At 41.3% G+C, this 18,196-nt stretch overlaps 1 protein-coding gene across 2 annotated transcripts in view; it reads right to left on the minus strand.

Moving 5' to 3' along the window:
* rnf24 (ring finger protein 24) overlaps positions 1 to 17,202 on the minus strand; it is a 34,858-nt gene extending 17,656 nt beyond the window's left edge. Inside the window, exons 1-3 of one of the 2 annotated variants that reach the window (XM_079463187.1) lie at positions 16,788 to 17,202; positions 12,644 to 12,697; positions 3,868 to 4,017 (exon numbers count right to left, since the gene is read on the minus strand). In XM_079463187.1, coding sequence (XP_079319313.1) covers positions 3,868 to 4,017; positions 12,644 to 12,660 — 167 coding nt within the window. In that variant the 5' untranslated portion in view covers positions 12,661 to 12,697; positions 16,788 to 17,202. The remainder of the gene's footprint in view (positions 1 to 3,867; positions 4,018 to 12,643; positions 12,698 to 16,787) is intronic. The other variant, XM_079463188.1, reaches the window with a different exon arrangement.
* Between the last annotated feature and the right edge of the window lie 994 nt (positions 17,203 to 18,196).

Genomic DNA, 18,196 nt, shown 5'->3' on the forward strand with positions numbered 1-18,196 from the left:
GAACCCGAGCCTTCAGCCAGAACTGTAGTGGTCGCATGTGCAGAAGAACTAGGTGGCAGACCGCCGACGCTGACGCCATGAGACCCAAAAGCCTCTGGAACTCCCTCAGGGGAACAGACCGGCCCGGCCTGAGCAAATGTAGAGCTGAAGAGATGGACTCCGTCCGCTCTGGGGAGAGGCGAGCGCGCATCTCCACTGAGTCGAAACATACCCCCAGATACGTTATAGACTGACTCGGCGTGAGTTTGCTCTTCTGCATGTTCACGCGCAGCCCCAGGGATGTCAAGTGACAAAGCAGCATCTGCGTGGGACCGATTAGCGCCTTCCGAGAGTGGGCTAAAATCAGCTAATCGTCCAGATAATTGAGAATGCGCGTTCCGCTCGCTCTGAGAGGGGAAAACGCCGCGTCCACGCACTTCGAGAATGTGCGTGGAGCTAATGCCAGCCCGAATGGGAGGACAGCAAATTGGTACGCTGAATCCTCGAATGCGAATCGCAGGAACCTTCGGTGGCGCTTGGCTATCTGAACATGAAAGTACGCATCCTTCAGATCTACGGATACAAACCAGTCCTGTTTAAGAGTTGTCATTCTGAACGCTCGCTTGTGAAGCGCTCGGTTGACGGGTCTGAAGTCCAGAATCGGACGCAGACCACCATCTCTCTTCGGCACTACAAAATACCGGCTGTAAAACCCGCTTTCCCGCTCGTTCGGAGGGACACGCTCGATCGCTCCTTTCGCGAGCAGGCTGAAGATTTCCTGCCTCAACACAGGCGTGTTTTGCGCTGACGTAAGCGACGGGACCACACAGCTGAAGCGGGGAGGTCTGAGCCTGAACTGCAGGGCGTACCCGTGTTCTATCACGTTTAGTAGCCAAAGAGAGATGCCTGGAATGGCTTTCCACGCGTCCAGAAACAGACATAATGGCCGTATCTGATCGGGGGTTACCGTCAGCGGACCATTTAGGGGAGCGCGCTGGCCCAGCGAGGCTAAATGCACTGGCGGGAAAAAAGCTCGCGCGTGAAAATCCAGCGGTCTCTCGTCCACGGGAGCGTCCGTGGACGAGGGAAGGCTGGTTATAGTTGTGGCTAACTGCGGCTTCGCGCTGCACCGTGGCAGGGCAAGGGACGCAGCATTGTGTGGGTGAGGGGGAAAGAGGTCCTCTTGTGAACAGGTATGTGTTTTTATTGCATTCACACAAACAACACTTACAACATTGAAATAATCGCCCGCAATCGCGGGGGAAAACTGTTGCAAACAGCGGCGTTTGGGTGCCGCCGGCACGCTCACGGATTCTCTCCTCCTCTTCCCAGGTCCGTCAGGACGGCGGTTTGGCAGCCGAAATCGCTCCGCCGTCATGGCACCGACCTCTCGAGGCAGCACGTGACTCATGGCCTTGGCGGGCTTTTGCGCCTCACCAAAACGCTCTACTACCGACTCCACGACGTCACCAAAGAGGCCGGAGGGAGTGATTGGTGCGTTCAGAAGGGACTTACGATCAGCGTCCTTTAGATCCACCAACGTAAGCCACAGATGACGATTGAGGACGACCATGAACCCCATAGACCTGCCGATAGCTTCTGCGGTGCGCTTTGTAGCCATCAGAGCGAAGTCGGTCGCCCCCCTCAGACCCTTCGTGGCGTCCGCCTCCAGGCTGCTGCTATCCAGCGACGGAAGGATCTTAGCCTGGAACACCTGCACCACCGCCATAGAGTGCAAAGCGCAGGCGGCCTCACCTGCGGCCGCGTAGGCTTCACCGGCAAGATGGGCGGTAAACCAGCACGGTTTTCGAGGGCAGGCCTGGGTCCGAGCCCAACGAGGTGGTGGAAGGGCACAGATGAGCAGCGAGGGTCTCCTCGACTGGTGGCATGTGCACGTAACCGTGGGCTTAAGCCCCAACCACGTGGGAGAACATGGCCGTCGTAGCAGCATGAACGCGCGCGCTTTGAGGTGCAGACCAGGATTTCACCACGTGCTAGTAGACGTCTGGGAAAAACGGCGCACTCCTCTTTGACGTGGTCTGGCGGTGGCTCGCCTGAAAGTACCAGGAGTCGAACCTACTTTTTGCCGGCTCCACAGGTGAATCCCAGGCAATGTCGAGCTCGCTTACGGCCTTCTCGAGAACCCTCGGGGGCGAAGGCTCTCGTCCACGTAGAGGACTGGGGAATGAGGTGACGGCAGAGGACGGGGGCCCGGAGCCGGGTCGTCGCCGCCACCTCGTGGGGTGGGTGGACTCACCAGCGGCTCGTTGGCGGCGGTGAGCCTCGACCCTATGAGTCCACGAGCGATGTTCCTGCGAGTCCTTAAGACACGCGCCGGCAGGTCCGCACAGTGCGCGCAATCAGACTCGCAGAATGCATCCTCCGCGTGAGTGAGGCCCAGGCAGGCAATGCAGTGCTCGTGAGTATCCTGCGGGCCAATGGTGCCCGCGCAAAGACGACAAAATGAAGCCATCGGATGCGGTGAAAGAAGTACTAGTTGCGTCTTCAACGATGGCAGCGTGAAAAAGAAGATTCTGAGGATTGTCGTCACATGCACTGTATTTATACTGTCTAGATTCGTCAGTATTTGCATACTGTGCATGTCTTGCGACAATTGGCCAGTTTTTTTACTGGCGTTATCCTATAGGACTTCAGGAAAAGTGAAAAAGAGGAGGAGTTTCATATGCGGTCTCTGCAATGTCGAAGTGACCGCTCTCGAAAAGGGAACTGGAACTTACCATCTCCCCCGCTGGTTGGGGTGAATTTGGATGAGTGCTGCTGGATCTCACCATTTTATGTAAGAAATGCTATACAATTGTACATTGGGGCTATGTTATGCAGACCTGAAGTCTGTGGTCAAGTGGGTAGTTTTTCTATTACCATTCAGGTGAGTAACTTGACATTACTCAGTAAAGCAATGTCCTTCGGATTATATTTTTGAAGCAGGAATTTGTATATATTAATATATATTTATTTTAGATTATCAAGTCAGTAAGTTATTGCTTCTCCAAACTGTGCTGTTTGACCTTCTCACTCTTTATGATAAACTTTGTTAATACATTTAAAACACACATCAAACCATCAAATGTAACACAACCATTCAATAACAAATAATGGTGGTCTTCTTATAAAAAATGCCATACAATTGCTTTGTTTTCCAATCATCTTTTGCTTAAGAATGTTTACAGACAAGTTGAGTGCACGCTAACTACCTCTAGTGCAATGGCTGCATTGCAATGAAAACAAATTGACAACAAAGCAAACTTGGTGCTGTGTTAAAACATAGGATTAGCTCGGATTTAAATGTTAATTGAGGCGATTTAAATCCTTTTTCAAAGAACGTTCTTCGTAATTAGAGAAATAATCTATATTGTGTAATTCTATCAAGTTCCTCGCTTATCTCCAATTCCTGTTTGGGCAACCACTATTAATTAAGCTACGGCTGTGAAATTCAACGTTAGCTTAGTCTTCAAAGCGAGCATGATAAAAGCTTCCTTGCGTGCTGCGGACATGGTGCGAAGATGAAAGAGAACTTTTCTTCCCCACCACCATCTGTCAGCTTTCCTCTATCCTCTCACAGAAGTCTTTAAACTCCCCTCCATTTCCTACTTTTTGCATGAAACATTCGGTTGGATGAGCGCCAGTCGCGCAGAATTAGCCCCGGTGATTGTGGTGTGAGCTAAAGCAGTGGAATAATAGTCAGCATATGACATTCCCCTTAATATTAAAATGATAATATAATTTCTACATCTCGGACACTTTGGTATACGCTTGCAAATTCCAAACCCAGTAACATGATGAAGAGGATGCAAAGCTACTGTATGGCATTTCATATCTTGTTTAAAAACACCCACCGTCCACACATGTAGAAAATCGAGGTGGTCTTACCGAATGAGATAGCAGCAGAAGAGGAGGCTAAGGATGAAGACGAAAATGGCGGTCCCAAAGACGACAATGTAGATGTTCAAAGGAAGGTTCTGGAACCCTATATTCGGCATCCTGAAACTGAAATGCGGTAAATCTGAGGTCATGGATAACCTGGAGAAAGCAAAGCGAGAAAGGAATAAGGGGGTGAGTTCGGGGCCAACATGAGAATGAGAGAGAAACAAAAGAGAGTGATTCATCGATCGCAAAACTAAATGCCGGCGCAAGGGCCTGCAGACCAAGCTGCCATTAGTGCAGTAATCTATCATTGCACTGCCAGCTCAATCTTAAGAGCTTTGATCCATTTATAGAGAAGAGAAAAATCTCCCTCGCCAGTGCATATACTGGTAAATGCTCTCCGCATTACGATTACGATCTGATACACAATTAGACTTCGCTTCTGGACCATTTCCACAACAATTGCTTGTGCACCCAGCAGACCAATGAATAAACTCATTAATGCATTATACAGTGCATCGGGTAGCGCATGTAATATTCCAGAGGAGAGTTTGAGAACATTGGTCCTGCAGGAGCTATTAAGTAATACCCACACCGTGTATCTGTGGGAAATTAGTGTTAATTAATGTACTAAGATTCAGCGCAGCTTTCGTTTGGTCCCTTCTGAACATGTTTTTTATTTTTCGTTTATTTGCGAGATATGTATTTCACACTGAAGAAATACTCAAACTAAACGGTAATATTGTAAAAATAGTTGTACATTTATGAGAATGGGCAATTCCAACGTTATGCAACTACTTAAGGGCCCAGTGTATGAAATTTAGCGTCATCTAGCGATCAAGTTGAGAATTGCAACCAAATGCTCACTCTACCCATTCGCCCTCTCTTTCGAAGCACTGCGGTCGCTGGCATAGTACTAAAAAGCTTAGCTTTTTTGCCAATGGGGAAAAATGTACGAAACGCACAATGCAGAGCATCTTGTCCGTTTAGGGCTACTGTAGAAACAACATGGCGAATTCCATTTAAGGGGACCCCCGGTATATGTAGATAGAAATAGCTCCTTTTAAGCTAATAAAAACATAACGCTTCATTATGTAAGGTCTTTACACACCTCTGAAGACAGTTATGTGTATTAGATTACTTCTGTCAATAGGACATTGGACCTTTAAGAACTGAAGTATTAAAAGGTCCCCACATGACTCAAGTGTGTATGTGTCTTTGTTTATTTATTTATGTATGTGTGTGACAGTGGGATTCTTTAGGATTTCACTTCCCCAGTTTGAGCATGTCTGAACATGCCTTCAGTAGATAAGACCAGAGTACCGGCCCATGCTAGACTGTGAGCAAACAGAACTACCATGCAGCTGGGTGTTACACATCATACTTCACTCTCACACACATACTTGGACTTTTCCATTTTAATGTTTACTTCGTGTCTTGGCCCTGTCTGATTGTGTGGGAGTCTTTGACTCATTGTAAAACACCACCACTTTCACCTTAATACCCACTGACCAGTTCTACTTAAAGATATTTACTTTCTCTTTCTATTCCCCCGTGACACTTCCAATGTGTTCAGCTTACTGATCAATGATTGTAAACATCCAAACAGAAAATCAACAACCGACTTCTTTCAATAACAACATTCATTGTGTACTGATATGTTCTGGTAAACAGCACTGTCTGTTTTCTTGGCTATGTTGGGGGGCCAAATGTGTCCATGCTGTCTTTTTGCTTCGTGGCTATTTAACACACTGGTTTATAGTTATTTTATAGGGTGTGGCGAGTCGCCCATCGCTCAATAAGCGTCGCCATGGACACGGAGGCAATCAGCCCGACACAACCGGCGGTCATCAGCACCTGCGGCTCGTTCCCGGGGTGTAAAAGAACGGGAAGACAGATGAACTCACTGAGCTACGACTCCATATCATTCGCATGTATGTTGAACCTGGTCTCTCTGGTCCTTACAGAAATAAGTACCTTGCTTGTTTTGAACCGTAATCACTTTGGCACTTCAATAAAACACCCTCCAGCGATTGAAGATCTCACCCGTATATTAATATTGTGCTTTGTATATTAATATTGTGCACAAGGGATAAAGTGTTTCCCTCAGAATTTTTTGAGACTATGGGGGCTAAACATTTGTTCCTCTACGGGGGTCTGGTGGCATGCTCCTACTGCATGCATATATTATTATGATGCGGTGTCTGTTTAGAGTTAACCTATAAGAAATGCGCACACTCTCAGCACATAGTAACTATGTGACAAATTAGGCAGATAAAGGTGGTTTAATGGCATGTGAGCTGTTCCATCCGCAGCTGTTGCTTAAAGTCCCTAATATCTTATAGTCAAGAGTGCATGACAAAACTTGGGAAGACATCAGATCAAATACCTTTCTCTTTGAAGAGTATCCTTAACTTTGAAAAAGTTGTCTCTTTTATTGTATCTTATTCGTATTTTGTATGTTATTTCACTGATGAGGAAATTGGAAAATTGTCACAAGGAAACAAAAAGAAAGTTAAGGTTATTAGCAATCCTGGAAATTGGAGGAGGGATTTCAAGGGGCACATCGTTCCATCACAGAATGTCTTTTATGTCCCCAAACGCTGAACATTAAATAAAGTGACATTCTATGCACCTATGGTTTAAAAATGTCCCCAACTTCCCCCAGTGAATCTCTGCTATTTCCAGCACTTGTTATTTGTATGACGTTCTCCGTATGAGACTTTCTGAGTTTTATACTTCTGTAAACTCATATTTACACTCAAATTGTCTGAGATGTTGTCCTTATCCAGTTGTGCTTTGGTATAAACCCAGCATAGAATGAGATACATTACGACACAACTGTCTCCTCCACATAGCTTTACAAAACTCAATCAATAATGCTATCAAAATGGATTCATGGGCAACTGGGTAACAGATCGATAACAGACCCAGCTATGCCAAGAAAATATTTATTTACAACAGGATGGTCAGTGCTGGAACTGAGAGACCATCTACACAGAGACGTGTATACAGAAGCTGTATACATAAAAAATGTGTAACGTATCTGCGTTTCGTCCGCCTGATACAACTATTTCTTGAAACTGTTTAAGGCCTAGTTCCTTGTATGCTGATGACATCATTCTGAAAATGTACCAATGTAAAGGGTTTCCCCTAGTGTGCTCCTGTGATGTTTTTTTAAAGAAGTTTACATATTTCCTTCCTGTTTCAGGCTTGATGGACGGACAACAGTCTGACAATTATGTAACTTTTCGACTTTTGCCTCTGTAGGGAATATCCTTTACTGAAGGTTAGGGTTAGGTCAAAGAATCAAAAAGTTTTGAAAGTACTTGTCAAAATATTAATGGGAAGAATAGAACAATAATGAGTGCAATAAAAGAGACCCTCTGTGGAGGAAATTCAAGATTGAAGAGACACCATCTATACAGGAGTGACAGTTTTCCTCAATATAAGGATCTGCTGGACAAGAGAACAAATGTGTCCTGGAGCCACTGTCTCGCTGTGGACAAAACTCCAACCACAAAAGTGTTTTGAGGTGTCCATCAGGCCATTGGCACTAACCGAAAGGCAGCCAATAAACAAAGCAGCATTTTTCGTCTGATCTTTTGTGCCAGATCTAATTCCTTTGCCCCTTCCTTCCCATCATGCCTTTTAGACTAGATCAGGTCATTCTAAAACCCTCTGCTTGCTGCCAAATGGTATTTTCGCGTCCAAAAGAAGAGGAAAAGCATTTGCAATAGAGTACTGAGTCACTTTTATAACTGAGAGAATATGTAGTCTAAAGTAGCCCCTGCTTGTTGACAATGTGTTGCATTTGCCATTTCTCATGTAGTCGGTCGAGTTAGATAAGGCTAACCCTCATTCATTAATAAGGCTTGTGACTTAACACATGCATTCACATACAGTTAATCATAATCTTGAGCAGTAAAGCTCTGTTTGTTTTCATTAAAATAGCAAGCAAACCCATTATCTAGTCCCATATTCACCTCTTTCTTGTTTTCGATTTTTCAAGAGTTGACTGATATCCAGAAATATCTTCAATAATCTAAGTGTAGCACTCGAATTATAATACACATACAGTTGAAATCCTTTTGAGTAAATCAAACCATGCATCTATTCATCATGTGTGTCCATCTATTGACTATTATCGACTAAATAAAGATCTTGTAGACATTTTGTCATTACCGTGCATCAACTTAGTACCTTTTCTTCATCTGACTTTTCAATTGTCAAACCATAATGCAATTTGAACTTGAAGATACTTCAGTACTGTAAATCAACACATTTCCAGCTCTTAGTACATACTGCAATTATGAGCGTCCTTCACTATTTGCTTTCTCTCTCTGCAATATTACATAACAAAACCATAGGCCACAATAACACATTCCAATGAATGTGCCTTGGCTAAACTCTGATATAATTCCAAACCATTTGTTCATTGATAAGAATAATATAAACAACTGACAGCCAAGATAAAAAATGATTAAGCCTTAAAAGGATCCTTGGGTATGGAGTGGTGAAGGGCTTAATATATGAACAATGGCATTGACTTTATAATTGTGAAAAAGAAAACCAGCGTAACTGTCACATTTTTCATAAACTTTGAACAAATATTTTTACTTTAAGGCCGCCATTTGTTTTTGCGTCAAAATCTGTGACATCGAATGGTTGCAACCTAAACCTGTTCTCTTAAGCAACAGCGAAGCACACACATTTTCCATATATAACAGTAAAATATGACACGTGACACATAAGATCAGAAATATAAACACACAGGGACAGGGACAGGTATAGGTGGCGGTATGTCCTCTTGACACCAGACAGCCTGCCTGCTATAAAAGAAGAACGCGTTCAGTATCAGTAAGTGTCTGCTCAAAGCAAGATTGCGTTAAATCATAGCTTTAAACTACCTCCTTTAAGAAATGTAAGACTATGTAAGACATCCGCCATAAGCATATACTTTATACATTATTGGTATATACTGATAAACACAATAATAAGATGCCTGCGGTTAGGTAATTTATTCTGTATTAAAGCACACGTGAATATTAGCCTGCCTCAGCTAATGACCGTGGAAGAGAAGACAATTACGTGCCGGCATCCTTAGGTTAAAATTTGTATTACATTTAGGGTTTTTTTAAAGAATTATTTGATGTGTTCCTAACGACAAATGCTAGTAGTGTAAGGCTATTACAACGCATTAACCCATACATCTCTCTATACACTGGGTTCCCTTTAACAATCCCACCCAAGACAAACCAGTTGTAGAAAGATTATTTAGATATTTAGATTAATTATCATTAGATCATGAAAATTTTCTTTCAGTGTGTTATGTTGCCGTGTTTGAAAGTAAGCCGTCTGCTGTTGTAAGTCCAGTTATTGGGTTGTAAAAAAGAGAGTCGACTCCGAATCACGCAAATGAGACGTGACCTAGTCCGAGTCTCTAACCGCCACTTATCTATATCACTAGAAATTGTTAGTGAAAAATCTGTGTTGAAGCTGTTCACACTAATATGTATTAGTTTTCGTAAAACACCTCTTTTACTGTTTGTGTGGCTTTCCATCTTACACTAGGATGGTGTCTTTATCACTAAAACAGAGCAATTTGAAAATGCTGTTTTCGCGTTGTGGTGTGGACTATGATACGGAGGCTTGAGGAAAAAGATGCCATATTTTTCGTAATTTGACTCAGTTGTTTCGGCTGCTCTTCAGTTTGATGGCGTTAATATCAGTTGCCGCATATTGAGAAATCATTGAAAATTTCCAAGTATGTTCCCAGTAAAGCAAGAATCGTTCCGATGCTAAAAATGAGTACCTGGGTATTTCTGAAACCTCTCTTTCTTTTGCAATGTTCTTTTCTCTCTACTGAAACAATTGACCACGCCAGCCAAGGATATGCATAGAACAACTTTCTGACATTTACTATCACTTTCAAAAGTCATGTCTCGCTTTGACTCTCAATGCAAATGGAAGGAAGTGTTTATTGCAGTAGAAAGATCTTCAGTGTGCAAGCCTGATTGCTAAAGTGTTTGCATAGCCGATCATGTTGTGAATGTCACTAAAGCAGACCCTCGGCACACACCCCGACAATGGTCTATCATACCTTGCCTGGCAGCAAGACCCAGCGGCACATTTTACAGGAAGATATTTCACACATTCACTAAGAGACCCTTAACTTATTGACGTGGACTCGGGCATCACAAAACACGCAAAGATCCCTCAGTTTCAAGTCATTCACATTAAACTTCATGAATATTTATCCAATTGCAAAAAGAAAACTCTGAGTAATTTGGGTAATAATTCATGACAGGGAGGGTAGGGAGAGCTGTTACCCCCCACCCCATCAAAGGAGGAGTTCAATATCCCAAGGCCAAGAACTGTAAAACCTTGACTGTATTTACTCTGGCAACATGCCCCTATCGAGCGGCGATTGTTTGCTCCCACACCAAAACATTATAAGCTGATCGTTCCCCCTTTATCACAATTTAAACATGAACGTTAGGGGGTCAAAGAAAGAGAAGATGGTGCTGCTGTTGTGTACACAAACATATGCACACCACAATGATGAAAGAACGTGCATCTGTTACAAGAAATCTATACTTCCTGATTCTTGTCTGCAGTCAGACAGAGGCAAATTAAAAGAAATTGTTAGCTAATATTTTTACTCAATGAACAGTTTGTGCATTATAAAAGCTGCTAACCTTTCGAGGCAGAATTGAGGTAAAGTGTGGATTGCTCAATCAGAGGTCGCAACTGATTTTCCGTTTATCATAGGTTGTATTGGTTTTTGTCTTTTATTTATGTTGGGAGAAAGCTGACTGTTTGCACTCTTTCGCAACAATGTCCCAAGCCAGTTCCAGCAACTTGTAGCGAGGCTCTGCACCAGAACAAAGACTGCTGTCTCTGTCTGAAATGGAAATTTCCACTGAGCCTTGAGCCCTGGTTATCCCAGTTGCACATTTGAAACTTAATATTATAACAAAACTAGAGGGCCTCCAGCACCGCAAGGGGAGTGATGTGGGCATTGACAGTGTCAGATTGGATAGTTAATACGTGATCACAAGTCTTTCATCTCATCTTACAAATTGTATCGTATGGGACTTTATTCAACTGTGGAAAGCGAAGAAGCAGTCAATGTCACAATTCTGAAGCATTTCTAAATAAAAGTAAAAATCGCCCAATGCCTCTGGATATTCCCTAAAATTACAGAGTTTATCAACTCTGAGCAATATTAGACAGCATCAGATGATGAACGTGTCAACTTCATAAACACTTTAAGTTTTAGTGATTTTCTATTAAGAAAAACGATCAAAACAACCTCACGCAAAAATGTCTGTAAAACACATATACAAAACTTACAGTTAAACAAAACGAAATTGGTCAAAATAACAGAAAAGGTGCTCTGTATTATTTGGAAAGAAACAAATACAGCAGATATATATCTACATGTTTATAGAAAAGAAATATGTGATAATCTTGAATTTTTAATGTGTCATATTTGCTGTTGGTTGACTTCGTCACTCCTCCGGTTTGATTTTGTTGAAATTCAACAGACACTGGACTGGCCACAACTCATCTAAAAATGCTAATTAAATTGAAAAGTCTCTAAATTATTTATTCGCCTTTATCTTGGTCAAAGACGTTGAGAAGTCCCCATCAAAGGACATTTACAAACGTAATTTTATGTCCATAGAAAGCACATTAAATGTAAGTAAAATATCTTTGAAAACTGTTTGGTCAATGTCAAAATTGTCAAACTTATTCTTTCTTTCTTTTTTTTAAACAACAATCAAGCAGTAAACACTTATTGTTTTTATGCCTTTAAGATAATTTTTTTCTCTTAAAAGGATAAGTTTCGATTTACATTTATTATTATAGAAACACATACTGAACAAACCGGAATTAAGCTAAAATCGCACTTTCAATTTCTGAGTTATAACAGCAGGGAGAAACTCATTATATCAACTAAATAATCTCTAGAATATCAAACATAAATATAAAGGAAAGTTGTTTTAGCTCAGCGTGGGCAGTGAGATTGTTTAATTCAGGCTCCGGGTGTTAATCAATCTAATTTAGGCCGAATTAGAACTGTGAATGAAAGATGTGGAGGCAGCTATGAAAATAAGTCAAATAATGGAAATAAGAGCTCCATAGGAAAACGGAACTGTATGAATTCATTGTGTAAAAAGAAGAATGTTATTTATTCCTAGATCTTAGATGAATACTGTGCTAATAAATTGATGATCTTTACCATGCTGAACACAGAAACTGACTTCATGTACTGATCTGAGAACAGATCTGTCATTGCTTTTATGGAGGGTTTGTTCGGGGGGGATCGCAGAGGGTGACCCTAGATCTATATTAGAAGTCAAGTGTCTGGTGCAATGAGCTTAAACAGTAACATAAGATGTCACAAACAAGCTTCAGTAGTGACAACAGCAGCTGTTGCCCCCAGTTCACCCCTCAGCTTGCATTCCTCAATGGCTTTCCCTCACAGACCCCAGCCCTGACTCTCACAAACATCATCTCCTGGCTTCAGTTCTCATCTTCCCGTTCATCCTGTAATGCGCACACACACAAACGCACACATAATGCCTCTTCAATACAGAGAGCTCAGTCTACTGAAAAAAATCCATATCGGTCAAACATGGATTGTGAGGGTTTCAGTTTAGTCTCTGCTGAGTATATGACATTGAGTTCAGTTGTTTAAAAATGTCCAGAATCACTACTTAATAAATACATTTTACATGAAAATTGTGTAAACTTGTGCACTAACACTTACACTGGCAGATATAGCATCTCTGTGGATGTTAGACAGGATTCAGAACTCAGGAGCCTGCAAAACATGATGACTAATTCACATCCGTGTTGTTTAAAAACTTGCAACGAACATGCAAATCCAGCTGATGAAAATTGTCAAAACACCCCAATATCTAGGACGTTCGTCCATGAATATGCCTGAATAAAACCATTTCAGTGAGGGAAACAATTAGTCTTAGAATTAATGAGAATTATGAGTATAGTGACAATAGTGACCGATCGTAGAACAGCAGAGCCATATGTCGCAGCAGTCACAAGGCAACAGCACCATGCCAGCAATCTCGTGCCGGAAGTGACCTCATAGCGCAGAAGGATTACACTTTTTGTATTATTATTATTATTATGAACAATTATTATTGTTAATTGTGTGCCTTCTGTGCTATAACTTTTGTTTGATTTTGTAATGTTAAGTTTATGATGTGTAGTGTAGTAAATGGTATTATGTACAATGAAAATTCTGTTAATTCTTAAATGATTGTTAACTAAAAATATAGTTTAACTAATTAATTAAAACAACAATTAAAGTGGCTGTCCGTAAGAATGGCCTCTTTGTCGCCATCTCTGTTTGTAATTGCTACTCCAGGGGATGTGCAGAGGTATTTTCTTCACGCGATGTGACTCTGTGTTTTGAGTCATATGTCACGTGTGGCCTGTGACAGTGAATTGGTGAGAATCTTCACTGTACTGTACATCAGTAGCTCATAATAAGCACAACAGATAACATGGTTGATGATATAACACGAAACAATTAAAAAGATAAACAGACCCAAATAGCGCAGAACTGCCGTTTTGGCTGGGAGTGGTTTTGTCATTTCTCATGGAAACTCCTGTGACGCGAATCAGACGGAAGATAACTCGACCGCGGATCTCAAATGCTGTCAGGTACGGTCCTTTATCATTAGAAATACAGATTTCTAAATCACACGAGGTCCCCAGATAACGCAAATCCTGTGCCAATAGTGCTTAGGTTACATTTATCATAACAAAGAGAGAAAGCTTACAAACCATTATTACAAGCTTCCGTGGTGAACCCTGCAAGGGTAGTGACACCGTTTTAAAGAGCGTTCTTTCATGTACTTGCTCAATAATTGGTTTTAGTAAATGTTTACTCAACAGAACTTACGGACTGCCACTTTAAGTTCATGTAAATGGGTTAAATGGTTTTCTTTTATCTGGGAAAGCTCATAAACGGCGTAATAAATAACTGCACACGAGAAACCTGGAAAGTCTCAAACGTCCACGTAAACACAGTTATCTTCGTAGCCTGTTTGTTACGTAGCATGTAAACACGTGAAAACAGTTTTCTTTGATAAGCTGATTTTAACATATCTGTTTATATTGTGCATGTTAACACGGATATCTATTAAAAATCAGCTTATAAAAGAAAACTGTTTTCACGTGTTTACATGCTACGTAATAAACAGGCTACGAAGATAACTGTGTTTACGTGGACGTTTGAGACTTTCCAGGTTTCTCGTGTTAGTTTTTTCTACGTGTTTACATGCATATCAATAAAAGGCTACGCAGAAAACGTAACACTTGTCAGGTTTCTCGTGTGAAGTGACGTCACCATCGATAGTTCGTATAGTAATTTACATTTTTGCGGGAAATCGGTCAGAATCTGTATTTTTATATCTCTTTTCATGTCTGCAGTACCTGCATATGCAATAATAGTATTTCATTTTGTCATTTCTACATCAACTGCATGATTCGAGAGCTGATTTTATTTACTGTTACTTCTGTTTGGGACTTTTACTATTGTGCTGTAAGACATGCGCACATAAACAAAACTGAGAGAAAACCTGCAACACGAAATCGGAGTAATGGGCAAGAAACTACCTTTGCAAAGAGGGTTTTGCTTACGCCGTTTATGAACTTTGCCAGTTAAAAGAAGACCGTTTTACACGTTTACATGACCTCACATGTTATCAGCTTATTAAGCATAATCAGAGAAAAACTGTGCATGTAAACGCACTCATTAATAGCTCACAACTTTGAAACGCTTCACAAAGCTAAGTAGTTTGATAAGGTTCTCTCCGCCCACTTCCGGCATGAGACTGCTGTTTTGTGACGTATGGTTCTGCAATCAGCCGTATCTCGTTCAAAAGCTTATTTGCATGTTAAGTTGCCTCACAGTTACATTAGCAAAAGCTACATTCGTGTAAGTCATAAGCAAACAATCATAAAAGCATTTCGTAATTGGTTAAAAGATTTAACAAGACAAATGACCAATGGATTTAATATCATATTTACAAACTAACATCAGAGATTAGAGGGTCGATTATTCACGAATTAACTTCAACTGTGAGCTGTAGGCAAACTTTCATAGTTTTTTAGTTCAGCTCCACATAAGGTCACATAATGACCATTTCACCATAGGGGACTGCTCTTTCATTGTTCACTGCCAGGCAGCCAGGATAGCAAAAGGCAGACTGACATCTCTGGACATTGTGCACAAAAACAAGTCCCTGATTAGTTCTTATGAGATGTTGATCAGCCATCTAGACTGAAAAAACATGCACAGGCTCGGGATACCAGACCTGCACTTGATGAATTGAGATGTCAGAAGCCATTAAAGTAAATAAATGTATTGCGCTTGTGACAACAATTCAAAACGAATGCTGTTCTTTGTATTTTCATGATTCGGAAGGACAAACTATATCAAAGTTGACATGTAAAATGTTGAAAATGTTTTGGAATGTAAAATGGGTGGGTAACAACCCAGGTATGATGCAGGTTTCAGGACAGCAAAGGTAAACTATGCTAATATGAATCATTATTTTAAAAAGTTCTGAAATGGAAGAACATACTACACATGTATTTGTCACACAACTTGATCCATTTGGTTCCACGTTAAGTTTTGTTGACTAAACAAATACAGGTAAGAAGAATCTGAATATAATATAAATCCTAAATATGTCAAATGACTCATTAAACATGACTACATAAGGTCACACCAATAAACGTATAGGCTCCTAAAGGGTAACTCCACCTTAAAATGAACATTATTTCATGAACATTACACACCCTCTAGTTGTTCCAGAAATGTATAAATTTCTTTGTTCGGACGAACACAAAGAGATATATTTGGAATATATCTCTTTGCTTCAGTAGTGAAGCACCGTTGACTGCCATAGTAGGAAAACATTTTTGTTTTGGTTCTGCTGAACACAAAAGAATATATTATGAGGAATGTAGGAAAACAAGTTCGGGTGCACTTTTGACTACCATTTATTTTTTTCCTACTATGGCAGTCAATGGTCATTTTGTGGGGAATATCCCTTTAAGTAAAACAATTGTAAGGGTTTATCACAAAGAAACTAACCCTCATGCTAAATTCATTTGAAGTTTAAAAATAAACATTATAAGAAACATTTCATTTTTAGTTGGGTGAAGGTAAGAACTAGGCCTACACATTTTCAAAGTAGAACTATAAATGCGAGGTGTTATTTATTAAAACACAAATGAATGTGACTGTGGTTACTACTGTGTTTACACCGAGCAACAAGAGCACGTGGTTAACAAACAGCGCGCGTCTCGAACATTCTAAAAGTGCGCTTTTGTCATCATGAAGATGACGTCGAGAAGTTTGACAACACACGTGAATGAACGAACATTCAACCCCAAAATGCCTTCCAACTGTACACATGCCCCACGATAAGCGTCGTTCTGAGAATCTGAGCTGCATTAGATCAATTATTGCTGGATTTGTAATCTATATAATCTGTATTAGTCCAATAGTAGGCGGTGTCTCTACCCTGCGTCTATATATGGCAACGACGGCTCTTCAATGCAGAAATACAAGAGCACTTTTACATAACTGAGATACACATAAATATCATTTTGTGTAACAACTCCAGTAAACACTTAAACGGGCTGACATTCGCCGCTAGCAACCCTGCTATCAGCGGGCTAACGTAACGGGAGAGTGTAACGTTACAGGAGCGAACAGCGGTTTAAGGTTTGTCATAATAATAATACGTTCGCATATCACACGGTGCGCTTTAAAGCGCAAACATGCCAAAAGGCACATGTGCCCAAACGAGTAAATTATAATAAACGCATGAATGTTTATTATTAGAAATGGTGTAATATTGAGGACTTACCAGCCGCTCGTCCGCCACTCCTGCTCGATCGCAAACCCGATCGGATGAAACGCGCTCAAATTCAGATTAGATCCGGATTATAATGCACCTTTCGCTGACAACAGGTAATCGATCACGTCTCCTTTACCCGCGTAAACCCTTTGGGGCGCTAGTGAACAAATCTGTAAACGTTCATCTAAACGCAAGCATCGCGGAACGTAACCTCTGTAGATGCTCGTAAAACAAATTGAAAACGCGAACGCGCATCGGATTGTTTGATGGTTGATGGTTTGCCGGTTGTGTGTCCTCCTGGTGTGCGCCTGCATGAGATTGTCGATTGAGAATTTCGGTAGTGAATATATGAACTCTGCACGTAGCTCACGATACGTCCCTCCTCCTCCTCCTCCTGCATCACACAGAGAGTTCAGTTCAGTCTGCGCGAGTGGGGAGCGATGCGGATGCTGTCAGGGAGGGGGATGAACATGCCTAGCTTCAGCTACGTTTATCTCCTTAGACAGAGTATACTATAAGCATTGCGTCCTCCTATACGTCCAGCAGTTATTTTTGTTCATTATGGTCCTTATTACCTCTTGAAAATGATTCTGTTTAAGATCTGTGCATCTTAAAACATGTTGGAGGTTTTCTGTGGTACCACATGTTTGGGGTGTGAAATCAAATATACCAGGAAAAATAGGCTAAGAAAGTCTCTTTAATGTTCCTGTGGCTTAGTGGGTTGTTTTTGTTGAAGCATTACGGGTTCAAATGGAACACATTTACTAAAAGCGAATGCACTTTGTCCCTTTGCATAAAAGCATCTGCCAAAAACGCAACTGTAATGTAATAAAAATACAAATAATGTACATGTACAAACTATCCTCATGCTAAAAAAACATCAATTAAAGATGTACCTTGAAATGTTTTAGCAATTTCTCTAAATAAATATATAAAATACTTGAACTAACACATGTGTAAACAACATAAATGCTCCATTGACATGCAAATGCCAACTTTTTCATATTAGATGAATCTTGGCCTATTACAGTGTTCAAATCCGTGCCCGGCGCCAAACCAAGCACAGCGAGTGGGCACGCTTGGTAGAAACATTTATGCGCGTGTGCCAGTGCATGCCAATGAGGTACCACTGACAGACACATATTGTACCAGAGCCAACTGGGCGGAATTATGGGAACTCGTGAATAGCCTCCTGGGGTAGGGTCGGGAGATCGGGATGGCAGCACTAACAATGCACTATTGAGGTTGCCACACCGGGCACTAGACTAGCACAGAATCAAGTGACATGTGGACTATAAAGAGAACTCGGCGGCAGGAAGTATTACGCATGCTACAGACTGATAAAGTTAAACAGACTGACTTTAATCATGTTTGACTTGATGCCTTAACATTCACTGCTTAAAATGTGCATCCATCCA

The sequence above is a fragment of the Barbatula barbatula genome, assembly GCF_947034865.1.
Source record: "Barbatula barbatula genome assembly, chromosome: 8".
Lineage (NCBI taxonomy): Eukaryota > Metazoa > Chordata > Actinopteri > Cypriniformes > Nemacheilidae > Barbatula > Barbatula barbatula.